A 22,532-nucleotide genomic window follows, 5' to 3' on the forward strand; every position below is an offset into this window, starting at 1 on the left:
ATTAAGGACCAATGGTTGGGCTGGAGGTAAATCCTTATGTGTCATGATAATAATCAAATTCAAACCGATCATACAAGACATTGCTATGGTCTTACGTCTGTTCGCAATCTCAGCTTGCCCCATTTTTGTCCCTGCAGCCCTTTCAAAAAACAGAAAAAAAAGAAATGTACAAGACCTGCAGCAGATACGATTTACCATTTGCGGACTAATTAGTTTCAATGCAAGCATTAGTCCACAAATGGCAAATTAAAAGACTTGCATTGTCATTTTTTTACTGTATAAGCCTTTATTTGTAAAAAGTCAGTTGGTTATTTAGAACCCTTTTTTGTACCACATACTGTAACATCTTGTATTAGTAAAAAACACATTTTGCTCAAACACCTAGAAAAGCTGACCGACACCATTACATTAATTGGCACTGACAAAAAGAAACGAAAGCATTAAAACAAAACAAACGAAAAACAAACGAAAAGGAAAAGTAAAGGAAATGAAGAAAATACAACCTTATACTTTACAAATGTTGATTTCATGAAGACAAATCATACCCCCAAATGGATCATCAAAATTCAACACACCTCAACAGTTCAACAGAATCAAACCCAATTCTTTATGTGAACAAAACCAGTACAACACACAAACAGAATGCATTTTACTTTCAGGGCAGGATGAAAAGTAGAAATATATTTCCTTTCTATGAAAAAACATCAACGATAAGATTAACAATTCATTTAAAGAACACAACAAACACAGGCAACTAGAAAAAATAAAACCAAACATTACTGAATAACGATTGAATTCTCATCAATCGGTTATGAAGTGGTTGCCCTACACTAGAGATATTTGCCAATTTTAAGAGGATTCTCACACTTCAGGTTAGAAATTCTGCTTGTGTGTGCTGTGTACACCATCTTAGTGCAAAATAATAAATAAAATAATAATAATAATAAAGAATTCAACACATTAAAATGAGCGGGACATACATTTTTACAAACTCTGATTTGCTCAGTAAAGGTTTCATAATCAGCAATGAAGTCTGCCAGTCGAACTCTTGCTGTTTTGTTTCGACGAGATGTAAGCAGGTCTAGTCCACTCGGATCTAGGTGTGTCTATCTACTCTAAACTGTATGTGATACATAAAACACAGGAGAGGATAGTGGATGAAAATGTGCATATTCGTTTACATATTTTTCTCCATTGCTCTCCTGTTGTGGTAACTTTACAGCATGATGGTATTATTATTTCAATTTCTTAATTTGATTAAAGGTTTACAGTGTTTGCTTCAGTGTCTGTTCGTGAAAAACCGAAAACCTTTTCGTTGTGTGTGAGGGCGACGTGAATGGCCAGTTTCAGAATAGGAAAAAAAAATGGTAAAAATAAACCTTTCCAAGAACGTAAGACATGCAAAACAAAACCGGTATCTTTTGTGATTTTTTCCTCTTCTTTTTCTTTTTTTTTCAGAGATAGGTTTCGTTATGCCTGTACTGCAAAAAGCTGTCCATGCCGATAGCATTGAGGCTAGCTGTTATTAGCAACTGCCCTGTTTTGTTCATGCATTAAGAAATATAAGTGAAAGATATCATATTTACAATACAATTCACATGTAATTACACATATACACAAGAGGCAAGAAAAATTCACATTAAAATCAGTTCAACAGTTTTTGTACTTCCTTTATCTCCTGCTTCGTGGGTGGATGTAGCAAAAGACGAAAACCGATGTACTCGAGTCAAAGCTATTCGTTGATTTGTCGAGTTATGTTAATGATATGAAAATGTGGAAGTGAGCATATGGGGTGATTTGTGTTAAGTGCGTAGATAATTATGTCCTCCATTGTCATCAGAAAACATTAGCATCATTGAGTTGTGCCAGATCTCCCCCCCTCGCCCCACCCAAATGAGTTGTGCAAAGCTCCTTTTTTCCCAAAAATAACAAAAAAAAAACCATAAAAAACAACATGAGACACAGTGCAAGGCAAAATAAATCCATCTCTTATCCCCTAACAAACGACGCCAAATAAATGATACTTTCCTAATACCATGAGTCACATTCTCCGAAAAAGGCCGACAATCCCATCAGTGTTGAAGAGTATGCTACCTTGACATAATGTTAATATCTCAGTGTTGTGTATTTCAAACAACGCTCATCTCAATAGATGTGTGTGTGTTATGATAGTGTATCTACCGCTGAGCCACTATTTCTCAGAGATTGTGCAAGATTACTAGCGTCAGATGTAGGCATGAAGGCCCTGTATTCTTTCAAACACAGTTTTTAAGGTGGCAAGAAACGGCCAAATAGACTTACTAGCAGCAATATGTTACACAACTTAAACCTGTCTGACAGATCCTCGGATGGACCGATAACAACTCTGACAACATTTGAGATGAATTCAATTCATACTAATTCATTTGATGCGCGACAAGAAGGTGCGTGAGCACACAAAAGCTAATCATGCAGAATCAGTCATAATATAGCCTTAGTATTTTCAAAGAATACAAACTTAAACTCGCAATTTCAATAACAACTAAAAAGATCAGTAGTTTAATATGGACTGCCTAAAGTCAACTACTATCACGCTCTTAGCCCACTGCTGCTACATTTATCTGAGTATTTTGGCCAAATGACCCTTGTAAACTGGTAAATTGGTCTTAATGCAATTTATCTATCTATCTATCTATCCCAACACTATGATTAAACCATAAACGTTTTAAAATGCCATACGATGCACCAGATATGCCACAGATATGAGCTATACTGAGAGTGTTTGGTTACCCTGATGGCTAAGATTATATTTTTAAACCAGCAACCCGATCATAGATGCAGTTATACTATATAGCTATAAAATATATCAATATGTTTGTACAGCAGTAGTTGCAGATTTGGCAAACTGGTCAGGCAGGAAAATGACAAAAAATTAGCAGTTAGGTTAGTTAAGATTTCATTTTTTTACTGGACTATTGGAATATTTACCCAGCAAGAATTTGGTTACATGTCATTTTTGCCTAAATAACTTGTAAGATGTATGATATTTCATATAATAATTAGGCGTTTGGTTTCATTTATTTATTTTTGTTGACGAATATTACATTTTCGCTTACAGTGCACATTTTGCCTTGCTTTAGTCTAAACATCTGGGCTGTGTTTGGACGGCTATTAGGTGCCTTTTAAACACAAGATTGCTGGCTGACTGTAAAAAATGATGTCAAATCCACATATATTCCAGACTGATCTCACGGAAAAATCGTGTTATAGTCACAAAAAAATTTATTAATTTATTTGTGTCCATGGCACGAAATTCAGCTCTTTTTTGTGTTACTCGCATGCATTTCTATAAATAGTTTATTATGTCCATTGCACGACTTTCTTCTTTGTTTTTACCATTGTCACTTTGGGTTGGGGTTAGAATCACTTTCTGTTACATTTTAATACATCCTAACCCAAACCCCTAATCTAACCCCAAATCCAGACGAGCATAGTTTTAAAAACAGAAGAAAAACATGTAGAAACCAATAAATAAAAGTACATCCTAACCCAAACCCCAAATCTAACCCCAAGCCCAAACGACAATGATTTAAAAATAGGGGGAAAAAATGAGAAAACAATACATAAAATGACACGAAAAAGAAAGTCATGCCACGGACACGAAAAACCATGCGTAGAAATTTATGCGAGTCACAAGAAAAAGACATTCGTGCCCAAGGCGCGAAAAAAAGCTGAATTTCGTGCCATGGACACAAATAAATTAATCAAAATATTTGTGACTATAACACGACTTTCCGTGAGTTCATGTGTATATTTTTATGTTACTAAATTATATTAAACGATTTCAACTTGTTATTATAAGTAATATCAACTAATCAAGGTTGAAAACTTAAAATAGTAGGTTGAATTGATTTGCAAAACAAGTTGTTTTAACTTCATGCTGCATTTTTACAGTGTGGGTAGTTCTAGCTGTATTGTCTGAAAAATTTAAGTTTATTCCAAACCCATACGTATTTTTAGCAGATTTAGCAGTGGGAATCATTAAACTGCAAAAACGAACTGGTTACTCTATTTTCTCAAGTACGCACTACTAAAAAACTAAACTGCACCCCAAAAGTCCAATGTTCAAATCCTAATGCTCTAAAACAAATTTTAAGGCTTGAATTGATTTGAAAGAGTATAACTCTTTCACAAACTTTGTGATGTGTTTGCATTGTATTGCTCTGAAATATTTCACAAAATGCTTAGTGATCTTGTTAAGGCAAATCTTGCAGGGACAAATGCCCACAAAAACCAGAATCCTATCAAAAATCGATTCTAGGTGTAAGCTCGCTGTGAACTAACAGAGTGCTACATGGACATATGATCAACACAATATCCGCTTTAGCAAATTGAGCGAATTCGACATCCAGCAAGTGTCAGTGGCACAGTATGACTGCATTAGCATGTAGCTAATCCTTACTCTATTAAAAACTCGACTCTTGGTGGAGCAGTAGTGTTTCAGCGTACCCTGTGAACATTAAACAGAGTAAAATTGTACAGTGCCGCCGCTATGTGTTTGGGACTTTGTGTAGTCTAAAACAAGCTATGGAGCAAACTGGTGGTAAATTACGGTACGTGCATATACTGTATTTATGAACACCTTGTACTAACTACTTCTAAGGATTTCTAATCGAACCACAGGTTATGATCACTATATACCGTATATGCTTATTTTGCTCTATTGTCAGTTGCGCAAAGAGAAAAAAATAGAGCACTTACATACACACTGATTGATAACTTTATAGAGCACAAATATCTGATAGAAAAATATATCGATATCCTTTAAATGGTCATATTGTGCAGTCTTATGAGTTAATAGGAGCTGGCGCTTAATAAAGCATATGCCACCTAGGAGGCATGCCTAAATCGACATCCCCTTGTGTCAAAGGCGATGCAAACTGTTTTCTCCAGTCTCTGAAAAAATCCAAGGCCTTTCTTTTAACCAACTGATGACATGATGGGTATTGTCATGTTATTATCGCTAAGTAGACTAAATTACTGCACTAGTAGAGGTGGACTGAAATTGGCGCTTAACAGGTCTACATTATAGATTCATATCTATCCCACATGGGTTATATAATATTCCAAGATACCTAATTGTTCTGTCTTGGCTAAACTAAACTTTGCCTTTGAACGTTCAATGGCAAAGCGTTGCAGCATATTCAATGCCTACTGGGAGTTATAACTGGCCAAGGCACCACCGTAACACTGGTAACATTGTGAGCAATGCTCACAAAAAGCAGTCTGACCTCCAGCCTCATTTAGTGCAGTTTTACGCGTACCTTTAAAATTGCTACACTTGATATCTGTGCATTCTCCTATTTGCACGTGAGAGTAGCGACTCCCTTGCACAGGCGTTATGGTCGTGCTCACAATAATAATAATAATAATAATAATAAAAACACAATAAGTGAAAATCCCTCAAATATGCTTCTGTAGTCATCTGCTGACAAGTAACGTAATCTTTTAAATCGTCAGTTGTCCCTGATTCCATTGTTCTTTCATACTGTATGAATGACTGATCTGTGGTTTGGTGGTTACTATTGTCCCACCGTTGAAAGGTCTTGTGTAGTACGATGTGAACCGAGAGCCTGAGGACTATCTTGAGCTCTGAGGTCTGAGGCCTGCTCAGAATGTCCTCCACAATAATATCCAACTCAACATAGTCTAGGGCTTCATGTTCCCAAGCTTCCACTGGACCATACCTACTGTTTAAATGTCTCCTTGCCCAGTTTTCTAGCAATTAAACCCTAATCTAGATCCTCAAAAACTGATCCAACATCACAGTGAGTCGCTTTCCCCTCAACTAACTGATTCTGAGCATTGAGACATTTAGAGACTACGTGGATGAAATGGACGGTAGATGAATCGATGGGTATGATGGAAGGGAGGTCGTATTGACCAGCAGATAGACTGAGATCTCAATGGTGACCTCAATGACAGTGGCGTGGTGAAAGACCCTCCCCAGAAAATGTCGAGGTAAATCATAATGAGGCGAAGCCCAAAGAAAGTGGTGTCGGGTTAATCTGAGGTAAATGGTAAAAAGAGAAATGGATTATAGGCCTTTTTGGTTGTCACTTCAGTTCATGGCTTTTATAGTACATGTCATTTTGCCCCGATAAAACTCAGAAGCTTTTTTTCCTGATTATGCCGATGTAATTCATCTGCGAGATTCAATCCCAAGATGTAAAACATCAGAGCTGTGGGTGGGTCTGCAGTGCTTAAAGTGAAAGGTCAAAGATCGAGGGTCGTTCGACCCTCTTTCACCGATTGATGAACTGAGGACACATCCTTCAGGTTTCAAACAGGCACATTTTAGAGAAACTTAAAACATCGGTGCGTATCGTTCTCGGGATGAATCACTACAATGTCGGAATATATACAATATCAGGTCACACTATGGTCGGATTGATCGACTTAAACATGAAACAGATAAAAACGTGGTCACATCCCCTGTTTAATACACAATAATCTTTTCTTTCCTTGTTTTGTACATTTTCACATAGTTGATGGACTAACTTCGAATCCAAGTTCTGAAGAGACGTTACAGCTCACTAAGGGTTCCCCCTCTTTCACTCCAAACAACACAAAGATCTACAAGATGCTGTATCAATAGAACAGATGAAATGCACTAGGAACAAGAGTAAAGAAAGAACAATAATACTACCTGACCATGTCAATAAGGCTACTGAATGAATGAATAAATGAATTACTCTTATTTTTTCTACATTTTCTTAAATTCCAGATGAATGAAGCATACCAGTGGCTTATTTATCTATTAATGAACTACCTCTAGAACATGTTAGGGTGACGCCCTCCAAAAATACGATTATACCTTTAGACCAAACTTGAAAGAAAAGAGAATTGCCAAAAAGGGAAGAGAAAGAGAGAGAAAACCAAAACGTACTGACTCTGGGCAGGATGCATTGGTTAAAATCAAGATAGCCGTCCTTTGTAAACCATATAGACCAGAGCTGAGGTCCAGTAAAGAGAACGCTTGTCGCTTGCAAAATGAAGGAATGACACATAATTCCAAAAGAGGTTGCTGTACAGTGTAGAAACGGACATTTCCGTGAGTCTATTCCATGGGGAGGGGAAAGCGGTGGGTCAGATCCGGGGTTCTTCTCGTTTGACGCCACCCCCAAAACACACAAGCCACTTCTGATTTCATGAGCTGCGGTTGGGAAAGGCTGATTACAGTATTGATAAAAAGCAGATGAGACGTTCTGATGTGTCCTTTTTATCTTACGATCTTTTCTTTTAGCAAAAATATCATGCAGTCTTCTGTTCCGTACCCTCGAATGGGGAATTGATGTTTGTTTGTTTGTTTGTTAGTTAGTTTGTTTGTCGTTTGTTTCAGAAGGAAAAGAAATTCAAATACTTGAAATGTTTCTCTTGTGTTATTCTTAAACATTCAAGTCATTCTATATAATACGTTTTTTACACCAGAAAAGTCCTTTAGATTTTACACACGCATGTGTATATAGAAATATAATATATAGAAATATGCATATACATATGTATCAACTTTTCATATATGTGTACACATATTTTCCAATTGTATCAAAGCCAATTCAATGTGCTCTCAAAATATGGCCCATGTTTCCTAGATGAACGCATATCAATTCACGTAATACAACCAGTAGATAAGGTTGAAGAATCCAAAAGTGATAGGAAAAATGACCCGGGACCACTTGTCAATGGTGCTAACATCCGTCAAGTTGGGAATTTTGAGCTTCAGCTTGGATGAGCGCCTCCTTAGCCGGCAGTTGGCGCGACTGCGCATGGCGCTGCGGTCCAACGAGTGGTGGCTGAACCCGTCCCGCGAAGCCATGGGCTTGCGAAACTGCACTCCGGAGCTGTCGAAGGACATGACGGAATTGCGGGAGTCACTGACGCTGCTCCCGACGTCGGACGGCATCACCTCGTTGTTCATTTCCAAAGTGGTGAGAAGAATGTTTCCATAAGCATCCACCTTAAAACATAAAAAACAGAAGGGGCGTTCACGGGGGTGTACAGAAATGGGCGCTTCTAAACTGTATTTAGAAATTTCATGCAGATGGAATGATAATGTGATGGCACATTCAGAACAGACGATAACCAAAAATTCATTCATAATGCGATGGCTGACACACGCACAGCAGTTAACTCTTTTCCCGCCATTGACAAGTTATCTTTTTAATTAAGAGAAAACGCTTTCCTGCCAATGACGAGTTTTAATGGCAATCCATATTTCCACTATTATCCACTAGGTGGTGCTCTTACCCAACTAATTAAACACTAAAGCATACACTGATGCAAAAACAGTAAAAACTGTGTATGTTTTGATGATCGCTCTGACTCTGATCTCTAACATAAGTCCTTTACAAAAATGCAATTATCTCAGCCTTTTGCTCAAAATTTGCTATTTTTGAAGAAACCTACCCATTTTTGAGAGGTGGTAAAAAGAGAACAAATGAAGATAGGATGAAACTTTTTATAATAATGTATGTTTTTGTATATTTAAAGAAGACATTTTTCTGGAAGGCATTCAACTTTTGTGAAAATCATAAAAAAAGCTAGCGTTGGCCGGCAACTAAAAAAGAAGAAAACGCTGACGGGAAAAGAGTTAAGGACAACATTGTATTCTAAATCTCTACTGTTGCAGCTTGGTATGATTTTGAAATGCATGTACCCCGACTTTTCTTTGTTCCTCGAGATACAGATTTCTTCTCTGTGTATATGACCTGAGGGTGTTGCTTTGAAACGGCGCTGAAATGGAGTCCTTGTGATGTAAAAGAAAATGAAGAGAATGTTAAACAATGCCCATATAAACTCTTACAATCAAGTAACATTTTTCTAAGTATACCAATAAACATAAGGGTCAAAAAGGAAGACCTTGGACATCACATTGAAGACAGATAGAAATGCCTTAATTCACTCAAACTTGAATAGCGATTGTATTCTTGATAATGAGCTTTGTCCACACAGCTGTGAAATATGGAAATGGCTGAGACACTTCGTGACGGGAGAAAATGTATCGGGTCTGTTGAAATAAAGCAATCTCTTGGGACGTTACTGTACTTATGTTGTAAGAAGCCTGCGGCAAGAAAAGAGGCTGGAATCTGACAGGATAATGACAATGTAATTTGTAACTTTCTGAGCAAGATGAACCTCTTCCAATAATGAAATGTTCAATCAAATGAAATTCGTCACTGATTAGGATGGTTAATGGGCTATTGAATGTTGGTTTTTGAAGCGATTCATTCAAGCAGTAGTTATTTTGATGAGTGAAGTTGTTCTGCTTACAGTCTAAGTGTATCTGTAATAATTTAGACATGCATGAGCATTGAAAAACGATTATTAAATATAATTAAATTAGCTTTTGATTGACACCAAATAGCCAAAATAGCAAACCTGTTCTCTCAGACGCTTCTCCTCGTAGCGGGGACGTTCGTTGTTGGCTTTGTTCAGCCTCTCGTTGATCTTTTTCTGCTGCTGGGGTCCCCGTCCAAAGAACACATAGTTTACGAAGGCATATTCGAGCAGGGCCAGGAACACAAAGACAAAGCAGCCCATGAGGTAGACATCGATGGCTTTCACGTAGGGGATCTTTGGGAGGGTCTCCCTCAGGTGGGTGTTGATGGTTGTCATAGTGAGCACCGTAGTTACACCTGTAAGGATGCCAGGTTGACTATTAGTCATGTGCAAAAATTACATCCGAGCTGGTGGGCCGTGTTGGGCCGGGAACAGGCCAGCTTGTAACAGCAGCTATCTAGGATGGTTTTGGAACATGGTAGCTGGTTAACCAGCCAATGAACAGATTGGAGAAGCTTGAAATCAGTTATTATGTTCCAACTCCCAATTAAGCTGGATTTCCCAGCGGGTAGGGCTTTAAAGCACCTTTCAACACAACCGACATGTGCATGTGCTGCTTTAAACACAATCTGGCAACTGGTTTAATCGTTTGTACCTATACATCAACTTCCATGCTATCTTAGAGGCTGTTTACACTTGGCATTAACATGCGTTTTCGTCGATCGGATCACAAGTGGACGACGTTAATGCCAGGTGTAAACGGTGTTCAAAACGTTTTGAGCTCGTCCACTTTCGACCACTTTCAACCACATTCAGAGGTAGTCGAAACCACTTTCGATCGGATCGCTTTGGAGTTGCGGAACGCAATGTGGTTGAATGCGTTCGAACAGACACATGCGACCGCCTTCTCTCCGCCCATTTATCTAATCTGAGGTATTAAACACTAATTTTACGTCTTTTTTGACTTCTGCCGTGAACATAGGGTGAACAGCGCTATTTTTAGCCTTTCATTGATAAAACTACTGCGGGGTGTTCTCCGTAGTTTCGTTTTGAAAGCGTGAAAGTTGCGCGATCCTATTTCATCAATTGCGCTGAAAATTCAGAGAAAGCTCCAACAAATAAACGTACAAAACACTGTGCAGCATGTATACTTGCTAAACAAGCAGCGGGCTCCGACATAATATTAGTTTGCGTCCATATAAACTCATAATTACTCCCGCTCGCGTTTGAATGACAGCACAGAGACTCGCCCACCGTCTCACAGACCACCCCCTCACAGTATTCAGGACAGATGCGGTCGAAAGTGGACAAAAGAGACGGATTTAAATAACAGGTGTAAACGCAATGTGTCTCTCTCGTCCACTTGTGATCCGATCGATGAAAACACATCTTAATACCAAGTGTAAACAGCCCCTAATGGTTCACCTGCACACACACATAAAAAAATGCTGGGTTGTTTTAACCAAACATGCTAGGTAAAATATGGAAATCTATTCTATGTTAATTTAACCCAAAGGTTGGGTTTATTTACAGTATATCTTAACCAAACATAAGTATAAAACAACCAATTTTAGGGCAACATGCTAGTTCAGTGTACTTGGGAATGTTGACGAGGAAGTAGGCACACTCTAACAAATGCTGTTTTCAACTTTAACTTTATTAATAAAGCCTTTTAATCATGATTTGCAAGACCAACTTTGTTTTAAGTGAAATACATTTAAAATGGCTCATATGGTTTTTATAGAAAGAGAAGTCACAGAATACTTTAAAACAAAATCCTGCATCTCACCCAGGGCCACACGAGCAGCAGAGGCATCGTAGTTGATCCAGAAGGAGACCCAGGACAAGATTGTGATCAGGATGGAGGGCATGTAGGTCTGCAAGATGAAGTAGCCAATGTTTCTTTTAATGCGGAAACTCAACGACAGCCGTGGGTATGAACCTGAAAAGGCACACAGCAGAAGCAGAACATGAAAAGATGTCAACACGTAAGTGGAAATGCAAAAGAGCAAGCACAGGAGAAACAGATCTACAATTTGCAATTGTCAAAGTCTACACTTTGACAGCAGATTGTCATTTCTCCATTTGGGGATTCCTTCCCAAGGACTAGTTCTATTCCAATTAAACATGGCAGAAAGTCGCAAACATGGCAGATTTTTCTAAAACCCCTTTCTCAGCAGACAGCATCTACGACTACGTCCCTCTGAGAGTTGTCACAAAAGCCTGCAGTGTCTATTTTCCGTTTAGCTTTTTAATACAGAAAAGAAGTACGTAACTAAAAAGCATGTCCAGTTAATATGTAGTCTGGCTTACTCTACAAGAAAATCACAGCATTTTCTGAAAAGCATTTCACCTAAAGAGTTCATTTTAGGGTTATTACTCAATTTTGATTCATAATTGAATCCATAATTGTAGATTGAGGTGATTAGTTCATACCTGTTGTAAACCTCACTTCTCTGGACACAAGACGTAACTCCACAATGGAGAACTGAGGCAGTTCTAGTTTGTCCACACCTGTCACAGCGCTGTCCCCTCCTTGCCAGAAGAACACAATATCATCTGTTGTGTATCCATCTGCAGAGAGACAGCCAACAGGATTATGAATACTGATGGTGCATTTAACTATAAGTCAAGCACGGCAGTTGTCTTACATTTGGCAGATGTGGTTTGTAAAACGGCAACAGCCCAATCTACTGGATAGCACAGAGAGGATGTGTTTACTTGCTCAATCAATTTGTGGTTGGTGTTTTATTGCTGTCTATATAGGTCTGCGGTACATGTCGTAACCAATCTGGCGGCAAGATCAGGGACCGGTGGGTCATGCAAGTAAACGGATCTGCTCTGTGCTCTCCGTGGTTTTGTTTGGTTAGAGATCGGAAATGTTTCCTCTACAGCTCAAAACCAGAGTTTGTTAAACAGGTAAAAAATAAAACCTTTCAACGTTTAAACATTTCTTGACTCCGCATCAAACAAGAGCAATTTTGCCTTTATTGTCCAAATACTTATGGAGTCTGACCCATTTGTCTGTACAAAATGATAAATGGGAAGCACAAAACAATCATTTAAAACACAAGACTTTCTATTTGTCTCTACTCTAGTGATGTGCCGAGATGGACAGGGCACACCAACCTGGTACAACTGGCTGATCGATAGTGCAGGGCAGCTCATTGATAAACTGGCAAACACTTTCAATCTTACCTGTGTCTGTCAATTGTGCCACAGGGCCTGAGAGTCAGAGCTCTTCATGAGCATTTATCACTAATGACACCCAGCTACAGAGGGGGCAGGTCTGCAGATATGGGTGATCGCTCTAAATAGGCCTAATGATTACGTTTGCTTACATTAGGTCCCTGTGGAATGTGACGGAGATAAGAAACGAAAAGTGAAATTGATGAGCTGGATCAGATGTATACAGTTGTGCGTTTTCCCCAAAGTTATGTGGTCAGCAAGTTCACTGTCAGAAAAAATCACAGAGGCAGCACCCTTTATAAAGGCCCTAATTTGTACCTTTATATGTATACATTTGGTACCAATATGTAGCTTAAACGTACTAGTATGTATTTTTTTAGTGTACATTTTGAAAGAGTACCACCCCAGTGACAGATAGGGACCATCCATTTGTTCTCACAGTGAATGATTTGTCAGAAATACTGTTGTGGCCAATGGCGACTGCTTTGAAACCACACATGAAGGGTGGCTGCCACTAAATTTGAATGAAAATATGTCAGTTGTGTACATCTATGTACAAAATCACTTTAAACGCACTTTAAAACACTCTAAAATGTTTATCCCACTCAACAATGAGATTTAATAAAGTGCAAACAGAGAATCTGCTTAAGTAGTTCTGCTTCTCAGATATAAATATACTAAAGTCAAACAACAAATGTCAGTCAAATGTCAAAATACAAATGTCAGTCAAATGTCAAAAAGTCCAAGAACAAACAATATGAGCTATATTATTCACTCTATTTTCAAAGCTCTATATGTTGTAAGTAAATCAACATTTACATTTATTTCTCAAGAGAAATCTCAGCCACCTTGGAGAGACCTATGAAACAATATTGGCACATAACAGGTAACTGAATTGAAAATGCCGTCAAATCTTGTTAGCAATAAAAGAGCAACCACTAAACTTGATTTTCTTCTTGCTGAAACGATGTATGTTTTGGTCAGCTTTTGGAAACGGGTGTCCAAATCTCCGCCCAATGAAAGTAAAACCTAAAATAGCAATCAATGAAGGTACCGGGCTTAATAAACATACTAAATAATGTAATTTTTACCATGTATGAATGATACCACTGTCCACCTTAACCACAAATAGTTGTGAGTTGACTCGGGTAAAGTACAGTTTCATTCCATGCACATCGAATGACACTGTTCAAATTACCCTTCATTTTTAATATGACAAATAAATCACAAGCAATATCAACCAGTAATTTCTACATCATGTGTTTTTGAAATCAATAGCCAAAAGATGTGGATGAATTTGTTTCATTTGCAAAAAAAATAAATAATCCAACTTTCCTTTAAAGGTAACAAAATTTCCACAGTTGACTGAACACACTGACAATTGTTAAATTGTAATCTATGACTAGTGCACCTGCCTTTCAGTTAATTTGTTTTGAATACACGGCAAAAGAGGTTATAATTTGCCTCCTGTACTTTTCAGACCATTCCAGTGCCGCAGGACGGTGCACTGCATAAACCGAACGGTATGCAGTCAAATTTACGCTAGTATCCCATTCCCAACAAAAGCTTATTTGTGTGCGTTGGCATTTCTGCTCACTCAGTGATACTTACAGCTCTCAATCTCCAGGGTGCAGTTCTGCTCATCGAGGGGGTATCGTCTCAGATCCATCATGCAAGCTGCTGTAGTGGTTATTCTGGAAAAAGAAAAGCAAGGAGGCGGTAGAAAACAGAAGAAGAGAAAATGAGAGCCACTGTTACCTTGGTAACCTTTAGGAAATCATAGCTTAGCCTTGACTGGGCCATGTGGATACCTCAGTCATAAGAAAATGTTTGCCTGCTATTCTCATATTATAAGAAGAAGAAAATATGGGGGGGGGGGGCAAATCAGTCATTGGTAGTCTACAACATTTGAGAGATTTTGTTTCTTGCATATTGCTAAGGTTCTTGAAAATAAAGTGTAGCAGATGATAAAGATCAATACATATCTTTGTTGCAAAGAATATAGGTTTAGGATAACATTCACACAATACAACATGACTGTACGTTAGACATATGCATGTAAGCTCGTTCCCCACCATTGATGAGTTATCCCGTCAATTTCCCTGCTAATGACGCTTTCCTGACAACTTTTTATGGTAATCTGTAATTCCGCTATTATTTACTAGATGGCGTTCTTACTCAATTTATAAAAACTGAAGCAAAAACTAATTTAACAACATTTTAAACTCAATGTATGTTTTGATTATCATCCTGAATCTAATATCTAACAAAATTCCTTTACAAAAAATGCAATTATTTCAGCTTTTTGCTCAAAATACTTAAATACCCATATTTAAGAGGTTATAAAATGAGAACAAATGAAGATAGGATGACAATTTCCATTTTGTTTGTTTGTTTGAAAGCAGAGGGTCTGTTCTTACATTTGATATTGTTGTATATTTATATATTCAGCCCAGTTTCACGAAATTTCATTATATAGTCACGTATTTTTTTTATTCTTTTTTCGTGATATTATCACAAATTTTCACGTTTTTTCGTGATCGTATAACAAATTCCTGTTTTCGTGTGATTATCACGTATTGATTCTCAACTGTTTTGTCCTATTTTCTTACCATTGTCGCTTCGGGTTAGGGTTAGATTTACATAAAATGACATCCCTACCCAAACCCAACTCTAACTCTCCAGGCGACATATAAAAAATAAATCCGAAAAAATAGTATAAACCAATGTATAAAGTGACATTCTAATGCAAGCACCAAATCTAACCCTAAACCAAAGCGACAATGGTTTAAAAATAGGAAAAAGCAGTTGAGTAACCAATACGTGATAATCACACGAAAACAGGAATTTGTTATACGATCACAAAAAAAAAACGCGGAAATTCGTGATATCACGAAAAAAGAATAAAAAATACGTGACTATATTACGAACCTTTGTGAGACTGGTTAGATATATTTATAGAAGGTAATTTTCCTGTAAGGCATTTAGTGAAACTTGTGATAAGTTGAGAATGAGTTAAATGCATACTTCATTTTAATTGAAGACTGTAATGGAAAAGGGCCAAAACCATTGATTGACTAATTAAACCACCAACCCAATTTGAGGAATTGTGGAAATGTCAAAGTCTGCTGGTGCAATCTAGCTTTCACGCCCGCAGAAATCAAGAAAGCTAATAATAGTGAAGTCACATTTGTTCACTCTAATGTCTACATGTCTCAGGTCAATGGAAAATGCAAATGAAAGTTCTATCACCGAAGCCTCCTTGTGAACATGCAATTTGTGTGTGTTTGCTTGAATTGTGGGCGTCTTTTGTCAGACATGCGTGAGTGTTCACAACATTCAATTTCCTTAGAATATAAATCCCTTGCGAAACAAGTTGTGTGTGGTCCTGCTGAACAGGTTTATTCACTATGATATCTGTCAAATCATAGCGATTACCTTTTTGGGTTGATTCATAGAATTTTGATTCCTTACGTCCAGATTCATTCATAACACAATGGACTATGGGTACACTGGCTGTTTGTTTGTGCACAGAAGTTTTTGTGTGTTTGTTTGACATTCTGCAATGAATTTTGTATCCATACACAGCTTCCACATGATATGAGGATGGAAGTAGTGCAATTACTTCTTATATACCGAATTTTACATTTCCCTGCTATGCAGTATGCAGAACGCAGTATGTTAGATGTGCTAGACCTGCATACCCACAAAATGCACATCGGCCCACGCAGAATCTACAAAGAACTTAAAGAAGAAATCAGTGCACATTTATATACGATTAGTCAATATTTTGCCCCATTTGATAGTGATTTTGGTTATGTAAACTCATTTTAACAGTTTACTGTTGTTTGAATTCAATAGAAGTCTCCCCAAAATCTGTGCAGACATATGTCTATAGTTAAATTGGTAAAGGATTGCGTTAGCACATGGGTTTGATGCCCATGAAACCTATAGTTTGAATACACAGTAATTCCCTTTGGATTAAAGCATATGCCAAATGCATAAAATGTAAATCTGCACTAAAGAATTCTGTTAACCATCCATTAAAGCACCACTGAGAGTACCTTTTTTGCTTGAACATCTGTAATCAATTATAAATATAATATTATCAACGTGACATTTTTCAATGTTGTTGGCTTTAGGATGTAGGTTTGAGTAACCTCTAAGCTCTCTCAGTATCTTGGCCTAATGCCACTTACTGATTTGGTGTCAATGTTACTTTTAAAGAAAATCTGGGACGTTCCAGTGACAAACAACGGCAGAATTTCTCAATTGTTTCATCTACATCGCCAGTATTTATTTCACTAGTTTATTGTTGAATATCATAACAGTTTTTCCTCTGATTTTTTAGTGCAAATGATTTTGCACCATATGGCCTGTGTAGATCAGCCAAAACCTTTATATTGAGCTTGATGTAAACTTAGAACAACAAATCTTTAAAACAGTTAAATGAATGTTCAGAGTTTAATTCAATGTGTGGACAACATCTGTGGCATTTTATCAATCCATCAGCTTGTAAAAAAATACAAAGAGTGCGTTTCCAGTACAAGGGTGAGTGAGTTCGAAAACAGCAACGTGAATCTCACGTTTTATGATCTTTTTTATTTTGTTTCGCAGTGAGACTTCTAGTCTATCTTCATGCATTATTCAAACAGTCCCTTTCTGCTATCCATCCAAATATCATGTGACAGCTACAGTACAGTTTACCGACTTCCGATAGTCATAACTGGAGCTCAAATATTGGATATAACTAGATACAGTATAATGGATTATTATATTATAAGAGCTATAGACCTTAACTTGTATTGAACTGAGATAATTCCATCAAAAATATCTCAAGGAGTTCTATCCGCTTTTTGAAACCTGTATCCTATTGCCTTTCTGGTAAGAGTATATAATTCCAAGATGTTTAAAAGACCATTGCAGTATATATCCTCTTTTATCTAATCTTGCTTCGTCTATGTTTACACAAAGCTAAAAATTACTGAAAGTGCAGAGTTTAGAATACAACATCCAAACAATGCAATTATGGACCACATTTTAACAGCTATGCAGAACATTGTGACAGCACTTCAAAACACAAAGCTCATTTTTCAAGCCTTTCACAGCTGCTCCTAGGAACCTTGAAACTGGTAGAAAGCGATCACGAAGCGAAAATAAAAGTTGCTGATCAGAACTTAACACTGCAAACATGTTTAAAATGTATATTTGTAAAATGTACTCAAATTGAACAAGTATTTTATAAAAAAAACAATGAAACCCCGACCCCTAACCCCAACGTTACAGGGGCAAAAGCAAATGTGTACAAATGTGGTGGTATGAATTCATACGAATTAGCCACCACATAAAATACGTGCGAATTGTCATGAAGAGTGTTGTATAAGCACATATGAGTAAACTAAGGATTTGCTTTTTTCAAAATATAATGTTTACATTTCTGTACCACTTTTAACTCTTTTCCCACCATTAAGGAGTTACCTTGTCAATTAAGAGAAAGCATTTGACGCTTCTCTAAGAGTTTTTACAGTAATCTTTAATTCCGCAATTATCCACTAGGTGGCGCTCTTACCCAATTTATAAAAAACTGAAGCATCAGCTAATGCTCTACCTTGTAAACTCTGTGTATGTTTTGATCTTTGTTCTGATCTCTTAGAAAAGTTATTTGCAAAAATGCAATTATTTCAGCTTTTGTCTGAAAATTTTGTATTTTTGCCTACCCATATATTTCAGAGGTTATAATAAGAGAACAAATGAAGTTAGGATGAAACCTTTTCCTTTTTGTTTGTTTGTTAAAAAGCAGAGGGTCTGTTCTTTCAATTTAAATATATTGTATGTTTATATATTTATAGAAGAATTTTCGTGGAATATAAATTGTTCTGCTGTTTATGGACTCAGCCTACTTCTTCTTTTTTAAATAATTTCTCCAGCCTTTGAAAAAGTTCTCACACAATGGACACTTGTTGCTGACATGCAAAGATATTTTTTGTAAGTAACTGTTCTTTCCGTTAATTTAGAGTATTTGATCTGGGCAAAAACGCATCTATGAGGTATTGTCAGATTTTTTCCCCCTCTGTCAGTCTTACACAGATTCGACACGGATCTCGACACAGTGTCGAAAAGTTAGTTTCGCAGCAGCCATCCCTTGCCATCACAACATGACCAATGCCACCAATTTATTTCATGCAAAACTGACCATCACTTTCACTTAAGATGTAACAGTGCAGTTTAAGCGGCTACATTGTGTGTGTGTGTGTGTGTTCATAAGACATTGTTTATCTGTCTTTATTTGCATATGCAACATTAAGATTAATCCAAAAGTTATTGGAGCTGGCAGTAGTTGTTGTGCTGGAAAACATTTTTAAAGTAAACCTCCCAGCTCTGGCGGTGTGTGTGTATATATATATATACAATCCCAACAATAGCAGTGAACATGACAACATCGAACGCCATACACATGATCGTGGAGTTAAATTAGGTAATGGAGCATAGTAATGTAGCTATTACACTGCCTTCTGTGCATTTAACTCTGGACATCCTATAATTAGCATTTAGAGTCACGTTTGTTTTAGCTCTGAAACGCTTTGAATTGAAACCGATTCATGTGGCTAAGAAGCAAACAAAATCACAAAAAGCACAGTATTTTTATATAGCGCATGCTTGTGTCATTTAATTTCTTCAAAGTCTTTACCCATGATTGGGTAAAATGTGGAGAGACTCAACTGCCGGGTTAAAGGTGCCAAAGAATGCATTGGTACAATATATCACATTGTTCTCTGATATCTACATAGAAGGTATCTGGCTTTATTAAGTGCAAAAATAATCCATTAAATTTCCATTTACGACCATAGGATTTGCATTTAGAATGAAATGGTCTATTATTTCCTTATTTAAAGGGTCATTAATAATAATATAGAGCTCTGTTCTGATTGGCTGTTTCTCAGAGCAGCTCATTTCAGTAGCTGTGTGTGTGCGTAAACAGATCTTATGTTTGAGCCTGTACCAGACGAAGATACAGATTTAGAGTAATAATCAACTATTCGGAAATTGGATGATACAATTTTTCTGAGTGGTAAGTTTGTGTTATTTTTCAGAAAGGACCTGCAAAAAGATACTGTAACGTCAGTAGTAGAACTTCAGCCTAAACGCTAGCATATAGCATTAAAGCAACACTGTGTAGTTTTTTTACCTTTAAATAATGTCTCTAAAATTATTTCAGTGATAGAAAAACTTTTAACTGGACAAATTGTACTGTTGCTGCAACCTGAGCAACCTCCTAGCTGCTACAAGCACACTCTGAAAGTGGCGGTGGAGGGTAGAGCACACAGCCCCGCCCCTCCCCCTGCCTGCAGAAGAGTGTCTGATACCAGGCACTGTTGCACTTTTCAACCACATGGGGGAGCTGTAAGTCATTTTTACATAGAAACTACATAGTGTTGCTTTAACTAGCATAAAGCCCTAACTCGGCAGTCACGTTGTTTTTAGCATTTTAACAACATTGTAATTAATTAAATGTGTTACTTTTTGATGGGGCGCACATTGCGACTGTAACGTCACAGTTGGTGTTATGTTGAGATTCTGCATGCACAATGTTTATATAAGAATGAGAAAACAATCATGTTTTTGAGGTTCATGATATGTCATTACCACAGAACTCTTATTATTCATCAATGCCAAGGTAAATACAGTTTTACAATCTATGGCACCTTTAAATTAACCTAGAAAATGTCCAAATTTGACTCAAACAACCATATTTTCCCAACCACAGGTTAAAATAACCCAGCACGTAGCATTTCAATGATTAAGACTGTTTAATATGAGCATTAGCCTTTCCCAAATCCCCATAAACTCTCTGCATATTTATAAATCTGTGCATGTGCGGGTCATATAGAGGATGCTCTGTAGCTATACCTAAGCTGACTAAGGCACATTATTAAATTCAAAATCCCTTTTTAGAAACAGCAGGTCATGATATGATAATTAAACATTAACAACAGCCCTGACTTATGAATAATTTAAAACCAGCAAGGGTCCATTTTGAGGCATTACACAGAGTGGACGTATTGATATTGTAAACATCCACGCTGCGATGCCCCTCAAATTAATATTCTCAACGCCGGCACAGGTTTGACAGGCCTGTGGCTTCGCTGCTATTTCTTGATTCCACCTGTGCCCGAGCCTCTTGCAAAGAGGAAACGGTTTGTCATCTTTCATTATTGATAGTCTGATTGAGTCGGGCACCCAGAGCCTCCAGGTTAATGCGTCGCAGAGCAGGCGGGGGAAGCGGTTTGTTGTTTTTACGCCTGCGTCTCTGTTTGTCCAAAGGAGGACAACATTTGGTACGACAGCATTTGGACGTTGCAGCTTCTGTGTAATTGTTTGTCTGAAACTAAAAACCGATCTTAAAAAAGTCTGTTAACATCTCCATCAACACATGTATTTGTTTAAAGGGATAGTTCGGCCAAAAACGATATTAAACCCATGATTTACTCACCCCCAAGCTGTCCGAGTTGCATATGTCCATCGTTTTTCAGACAAACACATTTTCGGATATTTTAGAAAATATTTTAGATCTTTCTGTTCATTAAATGTAATGTCACGGGGTCCAGCAATAGTCCACGACCTTCAAGTCCAAAAAAGTGCGTCCATCCTTCACAAATTAAATCCAAACGGCTCCAGGATGATAAACAAACGTCTTCTGTGGGTAATCCGTGCGGTGTTGTTGTAGAAATATCCATATTTAAAATGTTATTAACGTTATAAACTACCTTCCGGTAGCGCCGCCATCTTAGACTCAGGAGAGAGTATTAGCGTAGTGTACGCACTTTTCTTAGTGACGTATGACAAATTCGGAGGGCGGGGGCACAGAGCAACAGCAGAGAAACTCTGTACGCTGCGTAAGCTCTCATCCTGAATGCGGATCACTCCAAGATGGCGGCGCTACCGGAAGGTAGTTTATAACGTTAATAACATTTTAAATATGGATATTTCTACAACAACACCGCACGGATTACCCACAGAAGACCTTTGTTTATCATCCTGGAGCCGTTTGGATTTAATTTGTGAAGGATGGACGCACTTTTTTGGACTTGAAGGTCATGGACTATTGCTGGACCCCGTAACATTACATTTAATGAACAGAAAGATCTAAAATATTTTCTAAAATATCCGAAAATGTGTTTGTCTGAAAAACGATGGACATATGCAACTCGGACAGCTTGGGGGTGAGTAAATCATGGGTTTAATATCGTTTTTGGCCGAACTATCCCTTTAAGCAAAATAATTCTAGCTTATTTTTTAAGTAAAATGTGCCTCAAATATCTGTCTACACACTGTCAGAAAAAAGGTACAAAACTGTACCTTTTCTGTCGCTGGGGTGGTACCTTCAATGATTCATTTTTGTAAATGTGAAGGTACAAAATGGAAACTTAGGGTAGTTTGTACCTTTATTTCTAACAATATAGACGGTTTCAGCAGTAACAACATAAACAAGCAGCTTTTGGTGGTCAACACGTAACTTCTGGTAAACTCCGCTAAGAATAAAAACAAACAAAGTCCTTTTAACGTAGTTTATTTATATAACAAGCAAAATAAACAACACGTAGATTACCTAGGAAACCAAAACATTTGTTATTTTCGACGAGGTATTTGTTCAAGAGTTAAGTTTAGCAACTAGTCAGATCATTAAAAAAACTGAAACCGGAAGTAAAGTTCAGACCAGACCCGTAATCCGTAATCGCTTCACCGCACATGCGTCCTATAAAACCGTGTATAGCTGTCACTGGAGCGGTACCCACTAAAAAAAATACACCTTTGCACCTATTGAGTTGATATTAACTCTTTCCCCGCCAGCGTTTTTAAAAAAAGTTACCAGCTAGCATTTATCATTATTTTCACAAAAGTTTAAGGTCTTCTAGAAAAAAATCTTCAACTATATAAACATACAATATACTAAATGAAAGAACAGACTCTTTGCTTTCAAAAAAAAGTTTCGTCCTACCTTCATTAGTTTTCTTTTTATCACCTCT

General features: G+C 37.4%; 1 protein-coding gene across 1 annotated transcript in view; it reads right to left on the reverse strand.

The window, feature by feature from the left end:
* The window catches only part of gabrb4 (gamma-aminobutyric acid type A receptor subunit beta4), a 76,221-nt gene continuing 53,689 nt past the window's right edge, over positions 1-22,532 (reverse strand). Inside the window, exons 6-11 of the mRNA XM_065287271.2 lie at positions 14,119-14,201; positions 11,755-11,892; positions 11,108-11,260; positions 9,418-9,674; positions 8,696-8,785; positions 1-7,996 (exon numbers count right to left, since the gene is read on the reverse strand). Coding sequence (XP_065143343.1) covers positions 7,643-7,996; positions 8,696-8,785; positions 9,418-9,674; positions 11,108-11,260; positions 11,755-11,892; positions 14,119-14,201 — 1,075 coding nt within the window. The 3' untranslated portion in view covers positions 1-7,642. The remainder of the gene's footprint in view (positions 7,997-8,695; positions 8,786-9,417; positions 9,675-11,107; positions 11,261-11,754; positions 11,893-14,118; positions 14,202-22,532) is intronic.

This window comes from Paramisgurnus dabryanus, chromosome 18 (assembly GCF_030506205.2).
Source record: "Paramisgurnus dabryanus chromosome 18, PD_genome_1.1, whole genome shotgun sequence".
NCBI classification, from domain to species: domain Eukaryota; kingdom Metazoa; phylum Chordata; class Actinopteri; order Cypriniformes; family Cobitidae; genus Paramisgurnus; species Paramisgurnus dabryanus.